Source organism: Cyprinus carpio, chromosome B4 (genome assembly GCF_018340385.1).
Source record: "Cyprinus carpio isolate SPL01 chromosome B4, ASM1834038v1, whole genome shotgun sequence".
NCBI lineage: Eukaryota > Metazoa > Chordata > Actinopteri > Cypriniformes > Cyprinidae > Cyprinus > Cyprinus carpio.
Genome location: NC_056600.1, coordinates 4,667,186 through 4,691,469, shown reverse-complemented (window position 1 = coordinate 4,691,469; position 24,284 = coordinate 4,667,186). Strand labels below are relative to the sequence as shown.

The following is a 24,284-nucleotide window of genomic DNA, read 5'->3' as shown; positions in this document are numbered from 1 at the left end:
CTCATATCAAGTACTTTTGCCTCTCGAAATAAATTATTGACCCATCTTTTGAATTGATATCGCATCAATCGTTTATAAATAATAAATGTTGCATCATTACAATACAATCAACAACAATAACTTATTTACATACCTCATTTCGTATCGCTTCAAAAAATGTCTGCCGCTATCATACAGATATGGTCTGCTGTTTTGATGACTAGGCTCATATACTAATATACAGCCTCCCCCTACTGGACGCATGAGGAACAACAGGGGCGTAAAACTGCTTGGGGCCTATATCTACCGGCTCCAGGTCTGCAGCCTCCCCATGTAGGATTTAAAGGCAAGGGACGATTTCTAGACAATATAAAAAAAGCGGGCAGGTAAGATACGTTACACTGTATATACGACCAGTCAAACGTTTTTGGACAGCAAACTTTTTAATGTTTTTAAAATGATTCTCTGCTGCTCACCAAGCCTGCATTTATTTGATCCAAAATACAGCAAAAGCAATAATATTGTGAAATATTTTTACAATTTAAAATAACTGCTTTCTATTTGAATATATTTTAAAATGTAATTTATTCCTGTTTTCAAAGCTGAATTTTACTATTGTTTATATATATATAAGTAAGTGAGAGAGAGAGAGAGAGAGAGAGAGTGTGTGTGTGTGTGTGTGTGTGTGTGTGTGTGTGTGTGTGTGTGTCACTGTCGCTTTATGATGATTCAAATCCCAAGATGAATCATCATCCCTGTTTTCTGACTCATGGTCAGTTTTGATTTTAAACATGAGAAATAAATGTGATGGCATAAAATTAAAAAACAGCTATCATATGCTGACCATTTAAGAGATTTGCATTAAATGAATCACCTCTTGTGATAAACTGGATCTTCACAATTTAGTAATTTCTCTTTGTGGATCATTTAGTGTGTGGGGAAATATGACACAAAACTAAAACTGCAGACAGAGATATGTTACACAAGGTTATGGTTATTTAATTCTCTTTATAATTTATTAAAGACTCTTACGTCAATTTTCCGCATTCACTTACAGTGCAGTCTGTACAAGTACAACAAATCAGTGTACATATAAAAAATGTGATGGTGCTGTATTTGGCATGGATCATCATAGGTAGTTTCATTTACACAGCACCTTAGTTTAATACAAAACAATGAGAATATAAAAAATAAGAAATGATATTGCAAGATAAACCCTGTAAAACAAACATGAATAAACAGTGAGGTGCTGTCTGTGACACTGTTTTGATGGAGAGAGCACATACGTTTCATACAGTGCTAATCTCAGAAGAGAATGACGCATGTAACCAGGAGATGAAACGAAGTGTTAAAAACCAGCACCATTTAGTGAGCGTCATGCTTAGTGTGGGTGACGGTGCAGTCACCAAGGACACTTTGAATATGTGTATTGTGCTGCTCAGGGGTCTTTTGTGTGATGTGCAGTGCTACATGGGGACAAAAAGTGGTGACTCACTGCTTTCTTGAGAACATGCTACAGGAAAAAAATAATAATAATTAATTAATTTTAAACACATCAACTCCACACTGCCACTTTTTAAGAGAGACCCTGCCTCAGGTTGTACCTCACAACCTCATGAAGTGTTCATATTTACATAAATATTAAAAATTTTCACAGTTAGACATAGTGAGTGACCATATAAATAAATCTTGATCATTTCAGAATACTACATATGTCAGAATACTGTTATTATACATAAAGTGTGCTTCAGGTATTAGAGAAGATATCATTCTTGCAATACATACACAGATATATTTGTGTTTATACCCAAAGCATCAAATGCTTTTACACAGAATAAGGAAGACCGCATTCCATATTTACACACATATATATCTCTATTTACAAGAATTCATTACAGAACAGAAACGTCAGACCCTCAGTGCTGAGTATCTGCGTGATCCCACAGTAATTGTGTCAGTTTAATAAGAAGCAAAAGTCCCGTAATAATCACAGCGGGATCACTGGGCTTGCAGCAGACCTTCCCACTGAATAGGTTGGGAGAAAACCTCTCTTTCAAGCCACATCTCGTAGCTGTAATGGAAGTCTTCGGGCAGGTCGACACGCTGTCCTAAAACGCTTTGGAGGCAGTTGTCTACTGGTGTAAAATCACTGTTCTGATTCTTATCGTAACGGCGTGTGTTGAATTTCTCGATGCACTCACGTAGTGCACACTCCTCCGCCTGGAAATCCCACGGCCGAGCGTCAATATCTGGCAAAAGAGAATGAAAAATAGGAGCATGTTTTACATCTGAGAACAACTACAATAGCTGTGTCCCAATTCAGGGGCTGCATCCTTCGAAGGTCGTAACAAACATTGTTCAATGGTTAGTCGGGCCGCAAGGGATCCATTTGTCATATCTTTCATGGCCTGGGAATTAAAAGATGCATTTCGAGGCTGCATGTAAAGGAGCCTCCAACAAGCCTTTGTCACACTGCTGTGAAACATTTGGTCTTTAAATGCAGCCTCTAAAGGTGCAGTATGTAACATTGACAGCTAGTGGTTGAAATTGGTACTGCATTACAAATTCAAAAAAACTCTTGTTTCTCTTGCCCCCTCCTCCTCAGATTCGAGATTCACGAGGGTTGTCACATTGAGGACACGGAACAGGAACGAGTACAATTTACAAAGGAAGGCGACAAGCTTTACACTGTAAGTTGATGAGTTGATTTATCAGTGTTTTAATATTCCTTCTGGTCATAGAGATTTTTAGATGGTTTCTGAGGCTTTTTAGCTCAGGTAGAATCTGTGATTTCTAACCCAGTTCATTTGCTCACTTCCATGGCTCAAATATGCTGTGTTTTCTACCAAACTGGCAACCCGGGTGTTAAAAAAATATTGGGTAAATTGGCAGTGGGCAGAATCACACAGATCAAAAACAGACATTCCGACACAGAACATACATTTCATAGTAGAATAACTGGCTGTAGTATTGTTTTTCTGAGAAACAAAAAAAAGTATGTTAACTAAGCATGTTTCCTAAATATCTGCAAACATATAACAGCATTTTTATGCTTTAGTACAGTAAAAAAAAAAAAAATTAATAAATACATACATACAGCACCTTTAAAAGATGCAGCTTCTGAATCACAGCTTATGAGCCATGTTTCACCAAGGAAATAATTAAAAATTTAAAAACATTCTAAAACATTAGAATAAAAACATTTTAAATTTTAATGTCATGCTAAACCTACAGTACACCTTCTACAGGATCTTTAGATTGACTGTCTTTCTCACAGGCTCTGCCCCCGACCGTGACTAAAACCCCCCTGATATTTACCATTTCCATACGCCCAGTCATCATTGAGCCGATGTCTGACTTTCTGGTAGATGGCAGACATGGTTTTCATGTTACTCTTTCTCCATTGGCGGCCCAGATACTTGGTTTGTATCTTAAGAAGTTTGAGGACGTAGAGCTGCATCATGGCTTGTTTAACCTTGAGCGCCCTCTTGAGGATAGGAGCAGACTTGAACACCACAAGCATCTGGAAAGGAAAGAGACCCAACACAAACCATTGAAAACAATGTAAAACCAATTGACTCAAAGAATAGAATTCAATAATTTATGAACAGATGTATAAACAACTTTTTTTTTCTCCATGTGAACAGATTGCATTAAACAATTAGAGATGCCACTGATTGATATCATTAGCTATATTTACACTGATATGTATTTTGAAACAGAGAAACAGGTGAGGTTTTGTAGAAAAACCCCAGCAAAAATTAAAAACAAAACTATGTAGTAATTATAGTATATAAACCATTTACACAGAAATTCAATCATGGCATAATGCTGGTATTCTTTAAAATAAATAAATAAATTTTTCTCTCACCATAGTTCTTGAGTGTTTCCACTTGGTAATTTTGTTTAGGATCCTCAGTAGGTTGATGCAGGAGAAGAGATTACGCCAGCAAAACTGATTACTGTCACCAGCTTCCTGTTTGCACACACAGACACACATTCAGCATCTTCACAACAAACAAAAATGATAGGTTCTTTCTTTTCAGTCACCTACATTACCTATAAAATAAAGTCTGGAGTTAAAAAAAAAGACAAAATTGTAGTGTTTTGTATCATTACCAGGCTTTCAGCTGTGAGTTCAGGCATTTCATGAACCACACAATGAGGGAAATCCAGGGCACAAATGCTGCCATCAGAAAACACAATATGTTTAAAGGACTTACTGACACAGAAGTTGGTTTGATTTAACATATATCAACATTTCTACCTGTTTTTGGCACTGATGTAAGACATGATGTTCTGGTTGAAGAATTTGAGGATGAGCGGGATGCAATTGGCAAACACCAGGTGCTGAGCCACATATTCAAACTGTCCAAAACACAAAAGACATCCTGTTCACATATAAAGTACTTCATAAAAATCTCCAGCATTTGAACAACACCACATTTTATTATAAGGAGGAATGGCCCTTTAAATCCAGTGGCGTAGGAAGTCAGTTTGGCCCATAATATCTATAATTAACTGCAAACTTCCATCTATCTCTGATGAGTTGAAGCTTTCATTAGGCTTTCATTTGCAAGACATTCATCGTTTCTCTCAGCTGAGACTGAGATGCATACTGAAGAGTGATTGGTTTCCAGTTCCTCTCCGTTTATCATGGCTTTAGACGTTAATGAGCAAACTCGTTAAAAACATTAATAAGCAATGCTCACGCTCATTCTTGTTGTTTAATCCGAGCGAGCGAGTGATTGAGTAATTGAAATGAACAGAGAGGGAAAAGATACATGCGACTGCCTTTAGTAACTGATTATTCAGTGCCGTGTGAATTCAGTGAACCTTTTCAGTCAAGTGTGAGAAAGGGTAAAATGAAATTAAATGTGTTATAAAACTGTTCCTACTGCAGTGCTATTTATCTCCACCAATAGAGGGCGCCACGTTCATTTTTCAGAATTTGTCATGCTCATCACACAGGATTAGTCTGGACTGTGCTGACAAGATGAAGCACATCACGCTTTAGAACATTTTGTTCTCATCCTCTGCTAATATTTTTAAATAATTTGATGTAGGAGGAGAGAAATTCTCAGATTTTTTTTTTCAGCATGTGAGGCAAGGCAACAAATTGCAAACATGTCAAGTTTGCTAAAATGCTACAGGATGTTTAAATACAAACAAGGCATTACCTAATTAAATATGCATTACATTTCCAATGCATAATTCTGAACAAAGCAAGGTTTGTCAAAAGGGTTTTAAAGAATGGATATCTCATTTTTATCACTTCATAAATCAGAAAATACTGTCAACAGCCAAAAAAAAAATATTTTACCATGTTTTTAGGAATATAAAATCATATTCAAATAAATATGAACAAACAGCGAAACAGATATATTTATGTAAAAATTAAACATACTTATCGTGTAAAACCGATCATACTAAATTTGATTATATTTTTAATGTTAAAAAACTTTTTGCTGACAAATGGGTACAACTTTAATACATTTATTTTTTATTTTTTAGATTAATTAATTTTTAAAATTACAATTAATTAGTATTTGGGGGCTTCAGTGTGATGCTTTAAATAGTTTTTTATGTCTTCTAATGATTCTTGTTCTAAAATATGCCTGACAAAGTTTTTTTGTTATTCTATTGTGGCATTTTACTGGGTGTCGTCTGTATATAAATAAATAAAAAATAAATAAATAAATAATTAGTATGATAGTCATTCTTTTTTTCACATTAAACAGGACAAAAAAATAAAAATTTAATGCTGCATTAAACCATTATGTTGATGCTTGAATCCCTTTTTGTCTTTGACCCATAAATCTTCAAAATATAAATAAGAAATAAAACTATTTGGTGAATGTAAGCACTTCTGAAGTAGAGATTTCTGGCTCACTGCATGAGTCCAGCTGTAGAAAATAGTCTCTAAACCCCCTCTTTATTTTTAGATTATTTTTTATTTATTATTTTTTTATTTTTTTTATGCATTTAAAGAATCCTTTTTTAGTCTAAGTGCTTGTCTCATCGTTGTCTCTCCCTGGCTCTCTCTCTTTTGTGTCTGGTGATTAATGGTGCTTTGACAGCGAGCCTATCAGCAGAGTGCTGGGTCAGTTCAGCCAAAGACATCAGAGAGACACGAGCAGAGAGAGGAACAGCAAATAAAGAGATTCTGACCTGGTATATGTGGTTGAGTTTGAAGTGTTTGAGCAGCAGTAGCAGGAGAGCTGAAATCGCTTTGACGATAATCTCCTTGTGTCTGTTCACATCAATGCCCAGCTTCATGCTCTGGAGGACGGTGATTCTGTTTCCAACACAAACACGGGAAATATTTGCTGTACGTCTAAAACAAAGCGCACCGATCTTTTCATGCGCCATGCACACATCAAATGCAGAGTCTCTACTCTATTTGTGCGTAGACTTACGGCATCTCCTCCGGCAGAACATCAGCTAGGATGTTGATGGAGTCTGTCTTTGCTTTGGAGGTTGGTGCTGCAGCCAGAAGCAGCTTCAATAGAGCAATCTACAAAGAGACTAACATTAGTGCAACATTCCTACCAGGTTTGTCTGAAGAGTTGCATGCATTAACCACTACACCATTAAGTATTAGCATTTAGAATTAAGGCAAGACACCACAGATTATTATGGTACACTTATCTAAAACAACATGTTATGAAACGCCAAACAGGCCTGAAGTGTTTGCTGTGAAATATTATCAGAAAGAAAATGATCAAAAATGCAAATATTTTTATTCCCAAGTACCTGGGTGTGTAAAAAGACAAAGTGTAGGAGACACTTACTACATACTGAGAGAGACTAGGCAACATTCCCAAATAGAGAATCTCTGCAGGTGTTTCTTCCACCTCCTCTTCCCCCTGGCCAATCAAAAGAGGTGATTCTGACTGACATCTTAATGAACCAATAATAAATGCAAAAAAACAGCAAAGTTGAGTCACTTACCATAGTCATGGGACACTGCTGCAGCTCCTCCTCTCTCTTGATCTGGACCTCCGCTATGGAGACATACTTGTGTTAAGAGAGAAGGGGTGAGAGAGAGAGAATAGCCATGGTGACCGAGGACAGATATCTAAACTGTGAGTGGCTGAAAGAGCCCCAATAGAGCATGCATTAGAACACAGGATCCACGTCAGTGCATATCTGTGAAACAACAGCTACTAAATCCAGCAGATATATACAGTAATCAACTTACTGTGTGTCAATAAAAGTGAAAAAAAAATTCTTAATTCTTTAGCATTTAGTATTCATGCATATGATGTTTGAATATATATATTTTTTACTCTTCCAGCTGTGTAAAATAATACTAGAAATTCTAGAAAACAAAAATGTTTCCATGCTTACCTGTTTCAAAGTCTTCACACTCTCATGTATGGGCCTGGGTAACCCAACCAATGTGTCAATGTCACTGTAAAACAACATTAAAAAAGAAAGAACATACAGTGTGAACCAGAAACAGCAGAGTATACTGAATTAATGATAATGAAGGTGACCTTTATTATGGTTTCCCACAGATTCAGAACCTGGGAGAATCGATCAGACACTCACTTCCCCAAGGTGAATCCGATAAATTTATTTCTGCTGGTCTCCAGAAAGTGCTCGATGTCTTTCTCTCTGTGGGAGAAAGAAGAACGGAACTGACTACATGAGGAGTTGCTTTGGAATTCTTTTTAGAATTTTCTCAGTTTAGGACAGGACTGCTACCAACAGACAGCTGCTTAAATTATCAAAAAGAGCAGCGTAAATGTGTCCCTTCGTCGTCTTTACACTAACCTCTTTAAAGTGCTGCAGCACCCCCTCCCTCACGCTCTCGTTCTCATCTGCATGCAGCAGTGCAGCTCAGCACAGTGTTACAATTCACAGGTAAAGAAGCCGCAGAGGTAAATACTGTACTGCGTGGCTCTTTGAATAAAACGTGACTGTCACAGCTTTTGCTGTTCCAAATTCATCTCTTTTTTTTCCTTCCTCTGTGTTTCTCCCTGTTCATTTGTCTCGGTCCACAAATATGCAATATTTATGTCAGAGGTACTGCAGTCCTAAAACCAGCCTGTTTCCAGCACAGGAGCTGTAGTAGATTTTTGTAGGCAGTTAGACGGGTCACTAGATATATACATTTTCAGATATATTAAAATTGAAAACAGCTATTTGAATTTGGAATAATATTTCACAATATTCCTGTTTTTACTGTATTTTTAATCACATAAATGTATCCTTGGTGACCATATGAGGCTTACCGAACCCAAACTTTTGTCTCTCTGAAGCTTATTTACAAAAATTGCTCATACTTATTGCAAAACAACAGGGGTCTCATTCATAAACTCTCTGTAGATTTCATCCTAAAAGTGTACGCATACATAAAAGCTAGATTTTGTGTACGCACAAAAGTTTTCTGATTTATAAAACCAGGTGAATGCCAGAACCTGCGCAAAAATAACTTTATAAATCACAGTCAGGGGAAAATTGTGCATATGAGTATCTTCACCCTGTCTCCTCCCCAAAATCACCATATATGGAGCTTGCAATGGCAATTTTATACTATGCATAACCTCATCTGCATATTTCCATGCATAGAGACAGAGCACATTTAGGCCACGCCCACACATTTCCAGCCCTCTCCATTGACTTTGTATTGCGGGAAGCTTCCTCCTTGTCATTTCTGATTGTAACAAAAAACAGAGCAATGCCTAAAAGCTGCTGTGTGTCAAGATGTACAGTAAAATAAGCTAAAAAACACGTTTTTATAAGCTGTCAACCTCCCCAAAAAAAACGAGCGTTTAAGGACACAAATAGTTGTCAGGGTTTTCACGTTGGGCCGTTCAGTTGGATCATTTCTCCTAAAAAAGGAAGGTAAGGAAAAGGGGCACTGACATAGACTAATAAAATTCAGTTTCTCAATATATCTCCTCCTCTCAGGTTCACATAGGGTGGTGAAATAATCCTTTGACATGGTTAAAAATAATGAATGTTTCCTGTCACCGATTACGTTTCCCTCCAGTGTGCACAGTTCTCAGAGTAATATGACTCGTTGCGCTCTACTTTTGTGTCCTTAAGCGCTCGTTTTTTTGGGTCGACAGTTTATAAAAACGTAGTTCTCTGGGTTTTTTAGCTTGTTTACTGTACACCTTGTCACATAGCAGCTTTTAGACATTGTTCTGTTTTTTGTTATAAGTCAGAAATGACAAGGAGCCAGCTTTCCGCAATACAAAGTCATTAAAACCACAGGAATAAGCATACCACAGGAAAAGTGATCAAGCGCATCCAATACAAATGTCTAAATTCAAATCATTTTGGTTTAACTTCTGTGTAATGACTTTATGTAGCCTAATTACTTCATTACTTTTCTCACTCCAGGAATGCTTATTTCCATGCACATAAATCCAGTTATGTGCATGGAAAATTGTGTATGCATATTTCTAAATCCATTTTGTGCATATGCATCATTTAGAAATGAGACCCCAGATCTCTGAAACAAGTCAAAATAGCACAGTTTATGGCCATCACATCTGATGAAGACCTTGTATGCTACCTGACTTTGGGAGCCCATGGCAGTCCCCTGGGAAAGGACACTCTCTCGGTTGGTGGCCGCAGTGGTGGCGGCGGCGGCGGTTGGATAATAACGTCTCTGTCGAGAGGGTCGACCTCTCCCTCAATGCCACTGTCCACGTCCTCTGGGTCATCTTCCTCATCCCGCGCGTCATCGTTTTTGAAAGGGTCCCGTTCGTTGTAAGTGTCCAGGCTGTCCTGTTTGACCAGTGGCTGCAAGAGAGGGAGAAAGAGTTTAACATCAAGTTGCAAATGGACCCTGATATTGAGTCTCATTAGAAGGCCCAAATTCATAATTAAAGGGACAGCTCACCCAAAAATGAACAATCATTATTTACTCACCCTCATGCTGTTTGGAGCAGCTGGTAACTGATGACTTCAATAGTATGGAAAAAATATTATGGCTACTGGCAAAAGATCTTCTTATGTGTTCAACAGAAAAATTAATTCATAGAGGTTTGGACCAACTTGAGGATGAGTAAATCCAAATTTTAGGTGAACTATCCCTTTCAGATTTTAAAATATCATTCATAAGGTGTGAATGAGGTTTGCTATCATTCTGTAATTTTTTGTTCTTTACATTTTTTTTTAACTAACCAAACTGAAACATCCTGTATGTGAGGTTTTGCATGAACAAGACTCGTATCAGGGGTTTTTCCGCAGGTACATCTGGTATTTTAGCCTTCAGATTACGTTCCCCATCCATTGCTTACAAACTTACCGTTTCATAAACCTGCAAATGATAAGCATCACAAAACAGGGACCGATTCAGTTCAACAAACGCACAAAAAACAAGTTCTTCACATCTCTAGTGTTGTGCAAATGCATGAATGGCAAGATACAGAGCAAGCATCAGGCATGAGGTGCATTAGTGGAACGTCATCGTTGGTTCCAGTGCAGTCAATATATGAGTCTGTCTGTGGGTGTTGCTTAAGGCCATGAGCAGAGGCAACTCAGCTGTGATTGGCTGCCTATGAGAAGAAGCCATTCTGCTAGCTACTGGGAGCCGGAGTGTGTCTATGTGGATCTCACTGACTGAGAATATGTGGAAAGATGTGCAAATGGATAGACAGAGAGTCTTGCTAATGTCCATGGCCAGCTGCATCTCTCAGAACCCTTCCCCAAATCAAGTTACAAAGGAAAAACAAATTGCTGTGAAGGAAAAGAGAGTGAAGGAGTGCAAGGCCAGCCCACAACAAAGAGAATGCACAAAAGGGGTTTGGGGTAAAGACCTGTTTCTTGGCATATGGACTGTCTCCTTCCAAGCTATCAACAAAGGCACTCTGTAGGGACACAAGGAAGAGACGGGAATGAGCCGACAGGACAACGAAAACCCAGAGAGAAAAGGGCATAAAAGAGGGAGAGATGAGGAGAAAGGGTTACAGAAAACTTACAGAGAAAGAGTGAGACAGGAAGGAGAAAGGTTAAAAACTGTGAAACCTGCTGTGATTGGTCCACGATGTTGTAACAAATTGAATGATTTTTTTCAAGATGCAGGGCTGTGTAATAGGTAGCACAGATCAGACATTTTGTGTGTTTTATAATTCATATACTGATTGTATAGGTTCAGACGCATGAGAGGTTGTGTGTACTCATGTACACGTGGTTTCTGCTAGTGCAATGGCTTTGAAAGTCATTTGCGTGTGTGTTTCTCGTACCCGGCGACTCCTGCGTCCTCTCTTCTGCTGTTGCTGTTGCTCGATGAGCTCCATGGCCGAGGCTGGAGGAGAAGCCGCCCGCATTTGTCGCACCACCTTAATGCTGTCCTCAGGGAGCGGCGACAGGTTCAACTGCTCTCTCATTCTCACCTTCATCTCCTGCAGCTCCTCGAAACCTCCCAGAGTGAACTGAGGTGCACAAACATGCAGAAATCAATGGAGAGAGCACTATACTATAGGCACATAAACAGGTCTGAAAAGAGTCCATGATAAAAACAGTGTTTATATTCTGAAAAATCTAAAAAGGTCTCTCTTTATCTGGTAAAATAGAATAATCAGTAATTATTCTGTGGAACGTAGCATAATGAAAGAAAATAGAACCTAATAAAATCTTCAATCAGTCCAGATTAAAATACAATTCAAAATTTGGGTCTGCAAGATTTTATTAATGTTTTTGAAAGTCTCTTATGCTCTTAAGGATGCATTTATTTAAATTAAAATTCAATAAAAACAGCAAAATTGTGAAATATTTTTACAGTTTAAAATAACTGTTTCTATTTTAATATATTTAAAACATGTAATTTATTCCTGTGATCTCAAAGCTGAATTTTCAGCATCATTACTCCAGTATTCAGTGTCACATTCCTTCAGAAACACGCAGGTTTCTTGCTAAAAAAAAAAAAAAAAAAAAAAACATTTGTATAGTAGAAACATTCTAAATGTCTTTACTGTCACTTGTGTTCAACTGAATGTATCCTTGTTGATTAAAGGTATTATTGATATCCTTAAAAATACATCTTACTGACCCCACACTTTTTAACAGGAGTATGTAATGTAATATAATGTTATGTAAAGTTATCTGTGGAATAGAATAGAATAGAATAGAATAGAATAGAATAGAATAGAATAGAATAGAATAGATCTATAAAACAAAATAGTATCAAAATTATTTATCTAAAATGGTGCAAATGAGCACTGATTCTGATGTGTGTGTATTGAGACTGACCAGTATGGTCTTCCACAGTAAGAGCAGCACTTTCTTCATGGGGAAATGGGGCGCATTCATGCTGCAGAACTTGGTTACCATGGTGAAGAGGAGGAGGGCAAAGGGCTCTCCGTTATAAAGGGGTGAACCTGAGAAGAGGAGGGAGGTTAATCACTGCGCCACAGAGAAGGTCAGCAGCCAACCACTGCATACACACACACACACTTTATCTGTAAGACTAAAGGCCACACAGTCTTTCTCACCCAACTCTGTCTTGAAGGCCTCTCTGGCTGCCTTCCTCTCAGGACTGTCACCCTCTGTTTCCACTCGAATGGTCTCAACCATCAGATACATGATGCTCAGAAGAACTTCAGAACATGATGCAAGCGCCTTTACTTTCAATCTGAGTTATTGAGTGTAAGTGTGTGTGTTAGTACAAGAGTGAGTCTTTGTGTATTGTAACCAAGGGCAAGTATTATCCTTCTATAATCAGCTAATGCAGCAGCATTACTCCTTACAGCAAAACAGCATTCATATATATGTATTGTGCACTGATGCAAAGCACTCAAAGACATCAAAGCTGCAAGACAGAAAGCTCTCTGTCAGCCCAGGTTCCTCCACACCAATTTTAATGTAAATCTGAGAAGTGGGTTGCGGGTTGGATGAAGTGAAGTCTAATGATGTGAGATTAAAAAAAAAAAAAAAAAAAAAAAAAAAAGCAAATCAGTCCCAGTAGGCATCTTACCTGAGTTCAGTGCTGTCTGCCAGAGAAATGGCTGGTTTTCTCACTGCGCTGCTGCATGCCTGGTTATTACTGGAGAAAAAGGGAACGATACTAAACCAAAATATAAATGCACATATAAGAGGACATCCTTACGTTACAAATGCACCAAAAGACCAGGCTTAATACAGTTAACCAAACTAAAACAATAAAACCGTGTACGCTACATGTAATAAAATAAGTGTTAACTGAAACAAAATAATTTTTTTAAAAGTATTAAAACTTAATTTATTTTAGGTAGATGCCAAGGGAAAAAATCTCATTTTTATTTAGTTTAACTTTATATACTAAAATAATGGTAGCCCTTTACAGTAAGTATTTTCTATTCTTAGTTTGCCTAATGTTAAAAAATAGAACTCCATTGTAGAAAATAAATAAAAATAAAATAACCAAATAAAAAAATGAAAACAGAAAACAAAAAAATTAAATCTAATTCAAAATACTGATAAAGACTATAATATTATTGCAGTGATACTAAAATAAGACTGTTAAAGGCTCATTACAACCAGTCAATCTTTTCATCATTCCACAAAATACAATACAAAAGAGATTTTAAGAGGCAAACAAGCCATGCAGTCTAATCCCTTGTTCAGTACAAACACTAGCTGTCAACCAAAAGCCTGATCATTTGAATCAGATGTGACCGGCTGAATATGAATCAATGCTCTGAGTGCAAATTACGGCACAGTAAACCACAGCAGAGGCAGAGAGTCTCCCTGAGAGCAGTTCTGCTGTGTGGGCTGATGAGAACATGTACAAAGACATGAAATCCCCCGGCAGGCAGGGGCTTGAAAGAGAGGCACGGTGGCCAGGCTGTCTTAGATGCGGAGATCACAGACGGAGCACTCTGTGGTTCTCTTTAACACAAGAGAGCGGGAGGACATGGAGAGAGAGCGAGCTGGTGCAGGAAATAAAGAACCGCCTTATTATGGAGAGATGACAGCAGGTACAAGATGGATACACAAAAGAACTAAGCCTTTTAAATTCTGATGCTTATATTAACTTCATAAGAATATGATGAAGAAAAATACTAATTATTAAATGTTAACTTTATTTTCTGGAATACAAGTCCCTTTTTTTATTACAAAGCGATTTATACAATGCAAATGTCAAGCACACAAAATAATATGACGGACTGAAATATGTTTCATATATTAAATGTAAGCTATTATATTTTCTGCAATAAATAATGTTTTTTTTAATAATCTGCAACTGCAACTAATATTCCAAAGCGACCTATATAAAGTTTACTTATATCATGTTTTTCATGCTTCACATTGATATAATTAACATGTGCAATGTTTACTTTAATAACACATTTCCCACACACCACTAGTTTCAATTTTGCTTTTTATGGTTTATAATAAATTTTGTTTCTGATGAATTAACCACCAACGTTATTATAGTTAACTAAATCTAAAACCATAAAACAATTCTTGCTTCTTGAAATAAAATAATAACTGAAGTAAAATAAAATATTTAAAAATGTATATAATCACCAATGAATTTTAGTGAAGAGAGCTAAAATAAATGTTTATAGTGTTTTTAATATTTTTTAAGCATTTTGTTTATTTTATATTTTTTTCTGGAATGTGACAGGGTTTTTTTCTCTTAACAATGCAATTTTGACCAGGTGTGACTTACAGTCAGGTATGACAAATTTTCCGGAAAATATAGTAGATTTTCACATTTTCTTAATAGCGCATGCAGAGGTTGTCACCACAGTCCTGACGTATAATGAATGGGTGGCAGGCCATTTTCTGTGTGGTTGCTAATGTGTTCTGAGTAGTTTTTTGCATGTTAATTTTTATGTTGGTACAGTATGTGCAATAATAAGAGTGATATCTGATTGCACTGATATCACTCTCTGAACTAAATAAAAAGATCCATTAACATGGAAGTGTACTTAATGTGGGTAATTAGAGAAATTGAAAGTGGCTCGCTGTGCCGCCCAGGCAGATGCTACCGTACACAGCGGGCATGAAGAAACAGAAAAGAGAAAGCCGTTTGTCTCATTAGTACAGCACCCAGGAGATCCACAGAAATACACAACTGTTTCACACACACACATTCACAGTCATGACTGAGCCGTTTCTAACCTGCTCCCTCAGGAGAAGGAGAGTAAAAATAGCAGCACTGTTAAACACTTCCCTTCGCTGGAGATTCAGTCTCTGTCTGTCTCTTTCAGTATCTCACCCTTCGCCTGCAGCAGATGGTCTGCCCTCTGTCAAAGATCCCCACACAGAGACTGAGGCATGTTGGGAAATGAAACACTTACTCTATCTCCATGCTGAGGAGCTCCAGCAGAGCTGTGAAGATGCCCATGTCGTAGAGGAGGAAGACGTTGTGTCTGGACCAGTAGAGGACATCAGCTTCTGTGTCGCACTCATCAAACACACCTGAATACATATGAAAAAAATGAAAAAAGAAGAAATTATATTTTGTTTAAGGAAAGACAAAGAAAAAAAAATTCATGCCAATTCTGCATGTCCAAATTCGAATTACCATAATGCTCAATGTTTTTACTAAAAACAAATATTGCAATAGTTTATTTCTTATAAAATAAATTTAAATATGCATAAATTAAAGGCAGTACTGCAAATTACATTACAAATTAAATAATGCATCATTAAAGAAAAAATAAAATAAGAAATTACATTTTTCTTAAGAGAACACATTATTTTCATGCCACTTAAGCACATTAAGTTCTCATTACCATAATGCATAATGAAGAATCTCATTATAGCAATTATAATATTTCAGAGTTTTACATATTTTTAATGTTTACTAAAAACAAATACTGCTATACAGAATTATTATTAAAAAGTTAAATATGCATAAATTAAGGGCAGTTCTAAAAATTACATTACAAATTAAATACTACATCATTATTAATATAATGAGAACATGGGGAAATGTGCTTAATAATTCTTGAAATATAATAAATTAAAGATAACATAGATATTAAAAAATAAATAAGTCACACGCAGCTGCAAAATATCTTAATGATCCTAAAATAGGCTTAATTTCTCATAATATATTTTATTATTTCCTTCCTTTGATTTGGGGGTTGAAATATGAAATATGTTGTTGACTGGTTACATGAGATTCACCCACTGAATTGTGGTTGTATGTACTATATTTATACCTTGTGCCAAATAGAGGATGGCTCTGGCCACTTTGAGCCTCTTGTCTCGATCGGTGACCTCCAGAGCGTCCAGCAGTCTCATGACATACACCCTCTGCTCCTCCAGACTCAACTCCATCCACCTCCGGCCCTTCACTGAGAGCAGAGCACAGAAGAATTATATCTCTGGCCATGTTAATCATTTCTGCCATTCTTCTACTGGTTTCACTTCTCACACGTGAGAAAGATTAGTCAGGATTTATGTTGCTCAAATACCCGTGAAACACTCAGTCACTTCACTGACCTCTCTTTTCTTTCATGAGTGGGGGACTTATGAATGCAAATTACTGTACAAACTTCCCTCTGAATATTGGTAAAATATCTTCCAAAGGCTTCGAGAGTTTGTGAAGATTTCTGCCGTAAAGCCTCAAGTCTTTTCAGTAGAAGGCACGTGTAAAATTAAATCACTGAGTTCATTCATCTGACACTGAAGGCTTGACATTCTGATGGGACTGATGCTTTTATTAAAGTCACATCATGAGGAATTGGAATTTCCTTGATCTTCTGATCTGATCAGATCTATGAGATCTTGAAACATTTGCTTGTGTACATTTATCATTTCAAATGTGAAGAGTTTATATATACACAACACATCTTTAAAGGAAGAGTTTAGCCAAAAATATACTCAACCTCAGTTATTTTTAGGTTTTTTTGTTTTTGTTTTTTTTTTAAAGAATGTTTTGTTGAATGTAGCATTACATCATTTTCTCACCAATGGATCCTCTGCAGTGAATGGGTGCCGTCAGAATGAGAGTCTAAACAGCTGATAAAAGCATCACAATAATCCACAAATAATCCATCAGGATGGCCTGGTGAGGAGTACATTTTAAGCAAATATTAATTTTTGGGTGAACTATTTCTTTTAAAGGCATAGCAGCATAAAATCTGAGAGTCTGAGAGACTTGCAGTGTTACATTAGAAGTGGACACCAGGGGAAAAAGAACAAAAAATATGAACCCTTTGGATGGCAGCAAACTTGTAAAAGTGTAAACATGTGATTTACAGTTGCTTCACAATCAACACACACAAACATACAAAGCGAACGTAACATTGGTGATCCAGCCTCTTGGCTTTTCTCCATTTTGTAGAGCTGCAGTGCCACAGCAAACACAGAGAGAGAGAGAGCGAGAGGTCTGGCGAGGTGAGATTGTGCACACTGCAGACAGGGTAAAGCCTGAGGCTATACACACACAAACACACACTGGAACCACATAAACATTCATTAAATTTCTCCTTTTCTCTGCACAACTTTGCTGACGGTTTATTTCTGTTCTCTCTCAGACACGGGTGGAAATGTTATACCCAGGAGCGTTCAGTTAATCAGCTGTCTTTCTGTTCCAGGACTCCAAGCAATTTCTCACTCTTAAACACAATGAAATTCCAGCACAAAACTCAACAGCTCTTAAGCACTATAGTAGTGTGTTGGGTGAAGAGGCACTGCAAATAAAGATATTTTATCTTGTTTTCTATTAAAAAAAAACAAACACGCTTAAAATTAAAGATGCAAAACTATACATATATTTACTCAATATTTTTCATTTCTCAAATTGGCCATTTTTTCTCTTATTCTAAATATTCACACAAAATTTAGAGATGTTTATGCTTTTAAAAAAATCCAGCGTGGTGAAAAAAATAAACTTATTTTCAGAAATTTGTTTCTGAAGTAAATTATTTTCATCTGAAGTATGTTTTAAGATTTATACAGGAAATTAATACCAAAAGTACTAGTTACGAAAATATTTATTTTGTTGTAATATAGCACTGGAGGTTACATTACCATGATTCTTGAAGTCTTCCTCAAAGTAATCCCTGTTCAGACTGAACTCCGGTTCCTCTGTGTAGCTGTACAGCTCTGTGTGCGAAAGAGACAGAAAGACATATACTTAAATAAAAAACAAGCACATAACACTGTTTTTTCATATTCATTAAATATCAACTGCCATGTTGCATGTTACATGTTGCAACATAACGTTGTTTGCAACATTAAAATGACATCAGTAAATATGCATAATGCACATCTAATCTTCTATGAATTTATATTTATTTAAAAAGCTATGGTTGAAAAGTTCAGACTTCTTGTGCTGCTTCCACTTAGTGTTGTTCACCTAATTTCAGTGTTTTTTCATCCCTAGATATGTTTGTTTGTGTGCGTGTGTGTGTGTGTGTGTGTGTGTGTGTGTGTGTGTGTGTGTGTGTGTGTGTGTGTGTGTGTGTGTGTGTGTGTGTGTGTGACCCACCTGAGAGCTCTGCGGTGAAGTTGTCCGTGTCTCCATATTCAAACTCCAGGTTCGGGGACTCCATGGACCCCTGCAAATCAGAGGCAAATAATAACTGCACTGCCACGATAGAAAGTGTCACATGTCTAACATCCTGGAGCGCTTGCCAACCGCATTTCAGGTCTTTCCACTATTTCTGCAGCACGTGATTTTCCTCGTAATTATGCAAATTCAGCCAGGTCACACTACTCAAGTACTTCAATGACAATAGCTTGGGAAATGTAGAGAAAATAAGGGTGGCTATATGTCAGCATGAATTAACTACCATTTCGATCACCACAGTACCTCACATGTGCTCGGAAATTGCAAAGAAGAAACCATTAAAACATACACATACATTCTAAAATATTATGTGACATTAGGATGAATGCATCTCAAATTATAGTACTATGAAAATAGCAAGTCTAGGGTGACTTGATGCTGTATTTTTGTGGATTTTGTAAGTTTGAATCTGTACATGCTTTTTGGGATAATATTGCCTATATACAAACTTGAGAGATGAAGAGTTTGTAACTGCTCACTGCTAACACTTTCAGTATTTTTATATATATATATACTATATATATATATATATATATATATATATATATATATATATATAATATATATATTTAAAAAAAACTTTCTTTAATAATACAATTTGAAAGTAATTACTTGAGAAAATGCAGTTTGCAGGGTCTGTAGTACACTAAAAGTATCATTTTAACATTAAAAGATTGTGAAAATGCTACTGTTAAAACCTGTCAATTGGTTAAAAGTATGTTTTTTGTTAAAGTACTGTAATGTGTTACTGTATAACTCTAATGCGACATTTTATGTAATTTTAAATGTAAAAAAAGTCATAAATAGCAAACTGACAGTCCTAGAATTCCCTGATAGGGTACACTGTAAAAAGTGTCCTTTTAATTAAATGCTCATTGTAACATGAAAAATAAACTGTAAAATACTACTGTGAAAACTTAACAGGTTAACAGTAAGTTTTCTTACTATATACAGTACATGAAAAACTGTAATAAATTTGACAGTTGACAGTTTGTGTAATTGTACAGTAAAAAAAATGTTAAAGTGAAAACAAGTCATCTATAATTTACAGTCAAAAACTATAAATCAACCCTCCCAAAATTTCCTCTTGTGCTACACTTTAAAATAAAAATATAATTTTACTGGTCGAGAACTGTAGAAATACTACTGTAAAAACATGTTAATTGGTTAACAATACGTTTTTTTTTATTATATACAGTGGAAAACAATTTACAATGAAAAACTTTCAACTGACATTCCCTGTAACATTTGATTTGACAGTTTTTAATGTAAATAATTATGTTTCTTAGTATTTTGTTATCAGTTACAGTATGTATATTAGCTTTTTCTATAAATGAATGTCCCTCGATTATTGTTCTTTTTACAGCAAAGTTCTAGACTGGCAACTTTTTACGGTAAATTCCACAGATTTTTCACTGACCCACAGTGTGTCATGGTAACACAGGTTTCCAGTGTGTGTCCACCTAAAAGGATTGACTGCTGGCCAAGTCTGCACTTATGCTTAAGAATAGACATGTCTTTTAGCCGACTCTCTCTAAGAGCTACTAAACTATGAACATTCACACTCAAACGTAGTGTTAATGGTTTCAAAACACCAGTGCTGATCTACTCTACGCTAATGTCCCTAAACAGCCTCTTAAACCTTGAGGCTTTTCTTTCACAGTCTGCCTGAAATGAAGAAGTGTCACGTCCTCTGAGGCGTTTTGATTTAATTGCAGCCCAATTAACATCTGGGGAACAGGCTCTGCACTGTCAGTTGAAGAATAAATTACGTAAGAAGCACAACGTTGAAGATGAACTTTCTTCATTCCCCCTGAGGACCAGGTTCTCTTGCTCAAGTGCTTATTCATTTAAAGATTAAGCACTTCTGCAGGACATTCACCTTGTTGCAGTTAATGTGGCCTCACTGTTCTGTTAGACTTTCTCTCAAGCTGTTTTAGCAGGCAGCTTTCTTGCAGTATCTCCCTGTATTTTGCACCATCATGCAGTTATTTTTTAGTATTTTTTTAGCACTGTATATGGATTATGGGCAAAAAAAAATACCTTGTATAATGAATGTGAGAAAATTATACATGCACATTCTCATCATAATGCACATACTTTATGCATAATGCATGTGCACACTAAACTAATGATCTTCCCTCCTCTCAGTCTCTCTCCCTCCTAACTCACAGACATGTGTGGCACAGTCAGAAGCATTTTATTTTGGTCCTCAGAAGCAGATGGCATTGATTCTCATGGTGGGAAGCTCTAACTGAGAGCTGTGTGGGAGCAAGAGAGAGAGAGAGAGAGAGAGAGAAAGATGGGCTTTCCTTCTGACAGTTTTTCTGACACCTTCCTTAAAGGTTACTCCCACTCTGATCTCCCAGAAGCAGAACACTCACGTCTGGTCCAAACCAGCACCAGATACTGATGATTTCAGAGAAAAAGGGCAGGTCAAGGGCCAAAAAATCTGATACAAAGGCAAACTATGATACTTATAAACTAGAACAACTTCCTGTAAACAGAATACACATTTCTGGCATGAATCATGACACTGATTACTCACACACACACACACACACATACGTCATACACTGAAGAAACTGAGTCAGTGGTGGAGTCTAATGAACCATGAGTGATCCATTAGGCTTTTTTTTTTTTACCTCAAACTTTAAACTATACCTGATCATTACGAGGTACTTGCAAGTTATATACAGTAATATATTCTGGTGTTTAACCCTTTAGAAGCCTACACTATCATATTTTATCAGCAAATTTCTAAGGACTCTAAACCATCAGCATGATAACAACTGTACTAAAAAAAATCTGTTGTAAGCTACTACATGTATTTTGCCAACAGACTGTTCATATTTTTTATCAAATAAAAGGCCTTTTAATATAATTATAAAAACTCCACCTTCAGGTCATGATTCATGTGTCTTTTTTGCTGTGAATCTTTATTGATTTTTATAAACAATTGAAAGAATAACTTTTACATTGTTAGTATTATTGCAAGATGAATACATACTGGACTGAAAAAACTTAGGTTTACATGATTATAAATATCATTTTTAGAAAATCATGTTAAAATGTGAGTATCAAATATGATCCATCAGGCTTTTGAGGAACATTTATTTGTTTCTCAATCATCATTATATTGCATTGTATTAGCTCATTTGTTTTGCCCCCACAATAAAAATTACAGAGCGTTGATCATAAAACTAAGCTTTTAAATATCATTTTACTAAATGTGACAATACATCCAGAGTGACAACTGATATGCATTTTATGTAAATAGTCTGCTATATCATTATAAAGATCTCCTTAATTTACAAGCTATCAGAATTTCAGCTTACTTTTTGGCCATATAAATATCAGCATCTGCAACAAATTGCATATTTTGGCTCAGTTTGTACCCCTGAGGTGTTTTTAAGCTTCATATTCTCTGGTACCATATACATGATAAAAAGCATGATTTCATAAGTCAGGCTTAACATTTCATTTTCCCATACATTATAGTACATTCACATCAAATTTAAAATCAAATCTAAAGTCCAAAGTTCAGCTCTAAGCCCAACCAAAGCATAACAAGGAGCAACCGAACAAGAGTTGCATGCTTTTCTATCCTGTGAAACAAACTGGAATAATATGTAAAGCTCAAAGCTCAAAACAAGGCCTGCACAATGTGCCCTGTGCCAACACTGAGCTACTGGACCATATACTAAAAGATCAGTCAATATTCAGCATTTAATATTCATTACTCGTTTAATGCAGCCAGATGCAATAATTCATCACCATGCATATACCAAAAGACCAAGCACAGCTGCTTTCTGCTTTAATGGCAGAACACTCACATATCTGACCTTTGAGTTTCACTCCTGGTCATAAACTCCAGCCATGCACAACATTTTGACTCATTTTGTGTACATTCATTCCGCCTCCCCATCACTGTCCTAGAAAAAAAAAATCTGCTGCAGGAGGAAAACACGCTCTAATTCCTCTAAAAAAAAGAAAAACATTCAATATGCTCAACGATCACGGTTGAGAAATTCATTGCCATAACTTCACTAGGCTGGACATATTCCCAGCACAATATGTGTTACTGTCCTTGAAGACCGAATCTGGGCTGTGCTGTGCCAAGAAGAGAATCAAATATACATTTGCTTGCTTTTAATTTTAATGACTGAATAAATAATAAGTTCATATGTTTGAGAGAGCAATGAGTACATTATAGTGTGCTGTCACTCCAGTTCAATTAATTCATGGATAAATAGAGACAGACAGACAGACAGACAGACAGACAGACAGATAGATAGATAGATAGATAGATAGATAGATAGATAGATAGATAGATAGATAGATACTGTAGATAGATAAGAGATAAACCACTGCTTCTTTAAAATGAAAACAAATAAACCTGCAACAGACTGTATATTATTGACCCTCTTATCCCCCAATATAACAATGTATATTCCATCATATCAGGCTGATATCAAGCTTAATAAATTACTGGTTTTGAATATGTATTTAATGCATAGGAATGTGTGCCTACTGACATTGACGGGTTAATGTGAGGAATACACATTTAGATGAAAAGAGCCAAATGCATACATGCTCAGCAATTTATATGCGCATGTGCATATATATATATATATCCATATACTGTGTAAGAAGTGGGAATTCAAGACAGAAACAAATGCATCCTTCATTTTTACCCTTCAAATGCATGCACATCAAACGCATGTCTATATCCTCTAGAAAGCCATCAGCAGGTCACACTGGATCAAATTCCTAAAGACAAGGTATTTTTAGCGCCATGCATGTTTCTAATATAATAAAATCTAGGGGTTTTTAGACGCCAGCAGAAAAGAGACATTTTACACACACACCTCTATACCTGTGAAATGTGTGTGTGTTCTCGGATTACCTCCGAATCCTTCTGCTGATGGCTGAACCTCTCTCTCTGGAGCCAGAGACTTCTGTCTGTTACTGTTAGAATCATTAAGTAAAGGTACCTCCATGTCGTCGGTCTGCTGCTGCATCTGTCAGGCTGTGGATCTGCTCGCCGCACGGAAACACACTGTCACACTGGAGCAGACGCTGCTGGACTCCAAGTTCAGAATAATATACGTCCCCGCCGCTGATTGGCTGCTGCACGCCGATAAGGGCGTGGTTTGACGTAACGCCTGCGGCGAGCCACGCCCACACCGCAACTTAACCACGAATATGCAATATTTTTATTCAGTATTTAAGGTAGACAGGGAAATATATCTCATTTTCATTTAAATTGATGTACTTATTAAAAAAAATGCAACTGAAATAAATAAACACAAACAAACACAGTGAAGATAACAGTGACTCTCAGCTTTTTAGTGTGTTTGTACATGTAACCTGAAGGTGTGGGTGACAACAGCATCTGTTCTTGTCTTTGCATACACCCATACCCCTCAAACCATCATGTGTCCAGAATAAACACCCACCGTTTCCACCCCCGATCCATGACCTCAGTGTCCAGGAATATACAAAGTGACTAAGCACACCAAGAATAGTTTAAGACACTTTCCTTAATGCATCATAACAGGTTAGTTCACACTGGGATGCCTGTAGATAGTATTTAAAATCTCCTAAAGGATAGAGACTGTAAATTATACCTGAAATGACAGGCCAGCAGAAGCTGAGCGCTCAGTCACCGTCCACAAACAAACCAGTCTCCTCATCATGAATAATCAAGCCAGGAATATTATAGTTCATTAAAACCAAAACCATAAAAATCATTCAAAAATGTAACTACTTGAAATGTAAAAAAATATAAAATATTTAAAGAATGTAAGACATTTCTAAT

The 24,284-nt window shown here is 36.6% G+C and overlaps 1 protein-coding gene across 1 annotated transcript; it reads right to left on the bottom strand.

Annotated features, from left to right (window-relative positions):
* Window positions 1-967: 967 nt before the first annotated feature.
* LOC109075681 (striatin-interacting protein 1 homolog) lies at window positions 968-23,500 on the bottom strand. The gene is given in 23 exon segments (XM_042722657.1): window positions 968-2,228; window positions 3,298-3,502; window positions 3,851-3,955; window positions 4,099-4,165; window positions 4,247-4,347; window positions 6,151-6,277; window positions 6,399-6,496; window positions 6,774-6,848; window positions 6,934-7,005; window positions 7,333-7,396; window positions 7,537-7,602; window positions 9,515-9,744; window positions 10,764-10,814; window positions 11,190-11,378; window positions 12,196-12,323; window positions 12,438-12,543; window positions 12,919-12,988; window positions 15,234-15,354; window positions 16,104-16,238; window positions 17,920-17,994; window positions 18,380-18,449; window positions 23,370-23,396; window positions 23,398-23,500. Coding segments are annotated over 23 exon segments (2,520 nt in total). The 5' UTR covers window positions 23,485-23,500; the 3' UTR covers window positions 968-1,977.
* Between the last annotated feature and the right edge of the window lie 784 nt (window positions 23,501-24,284).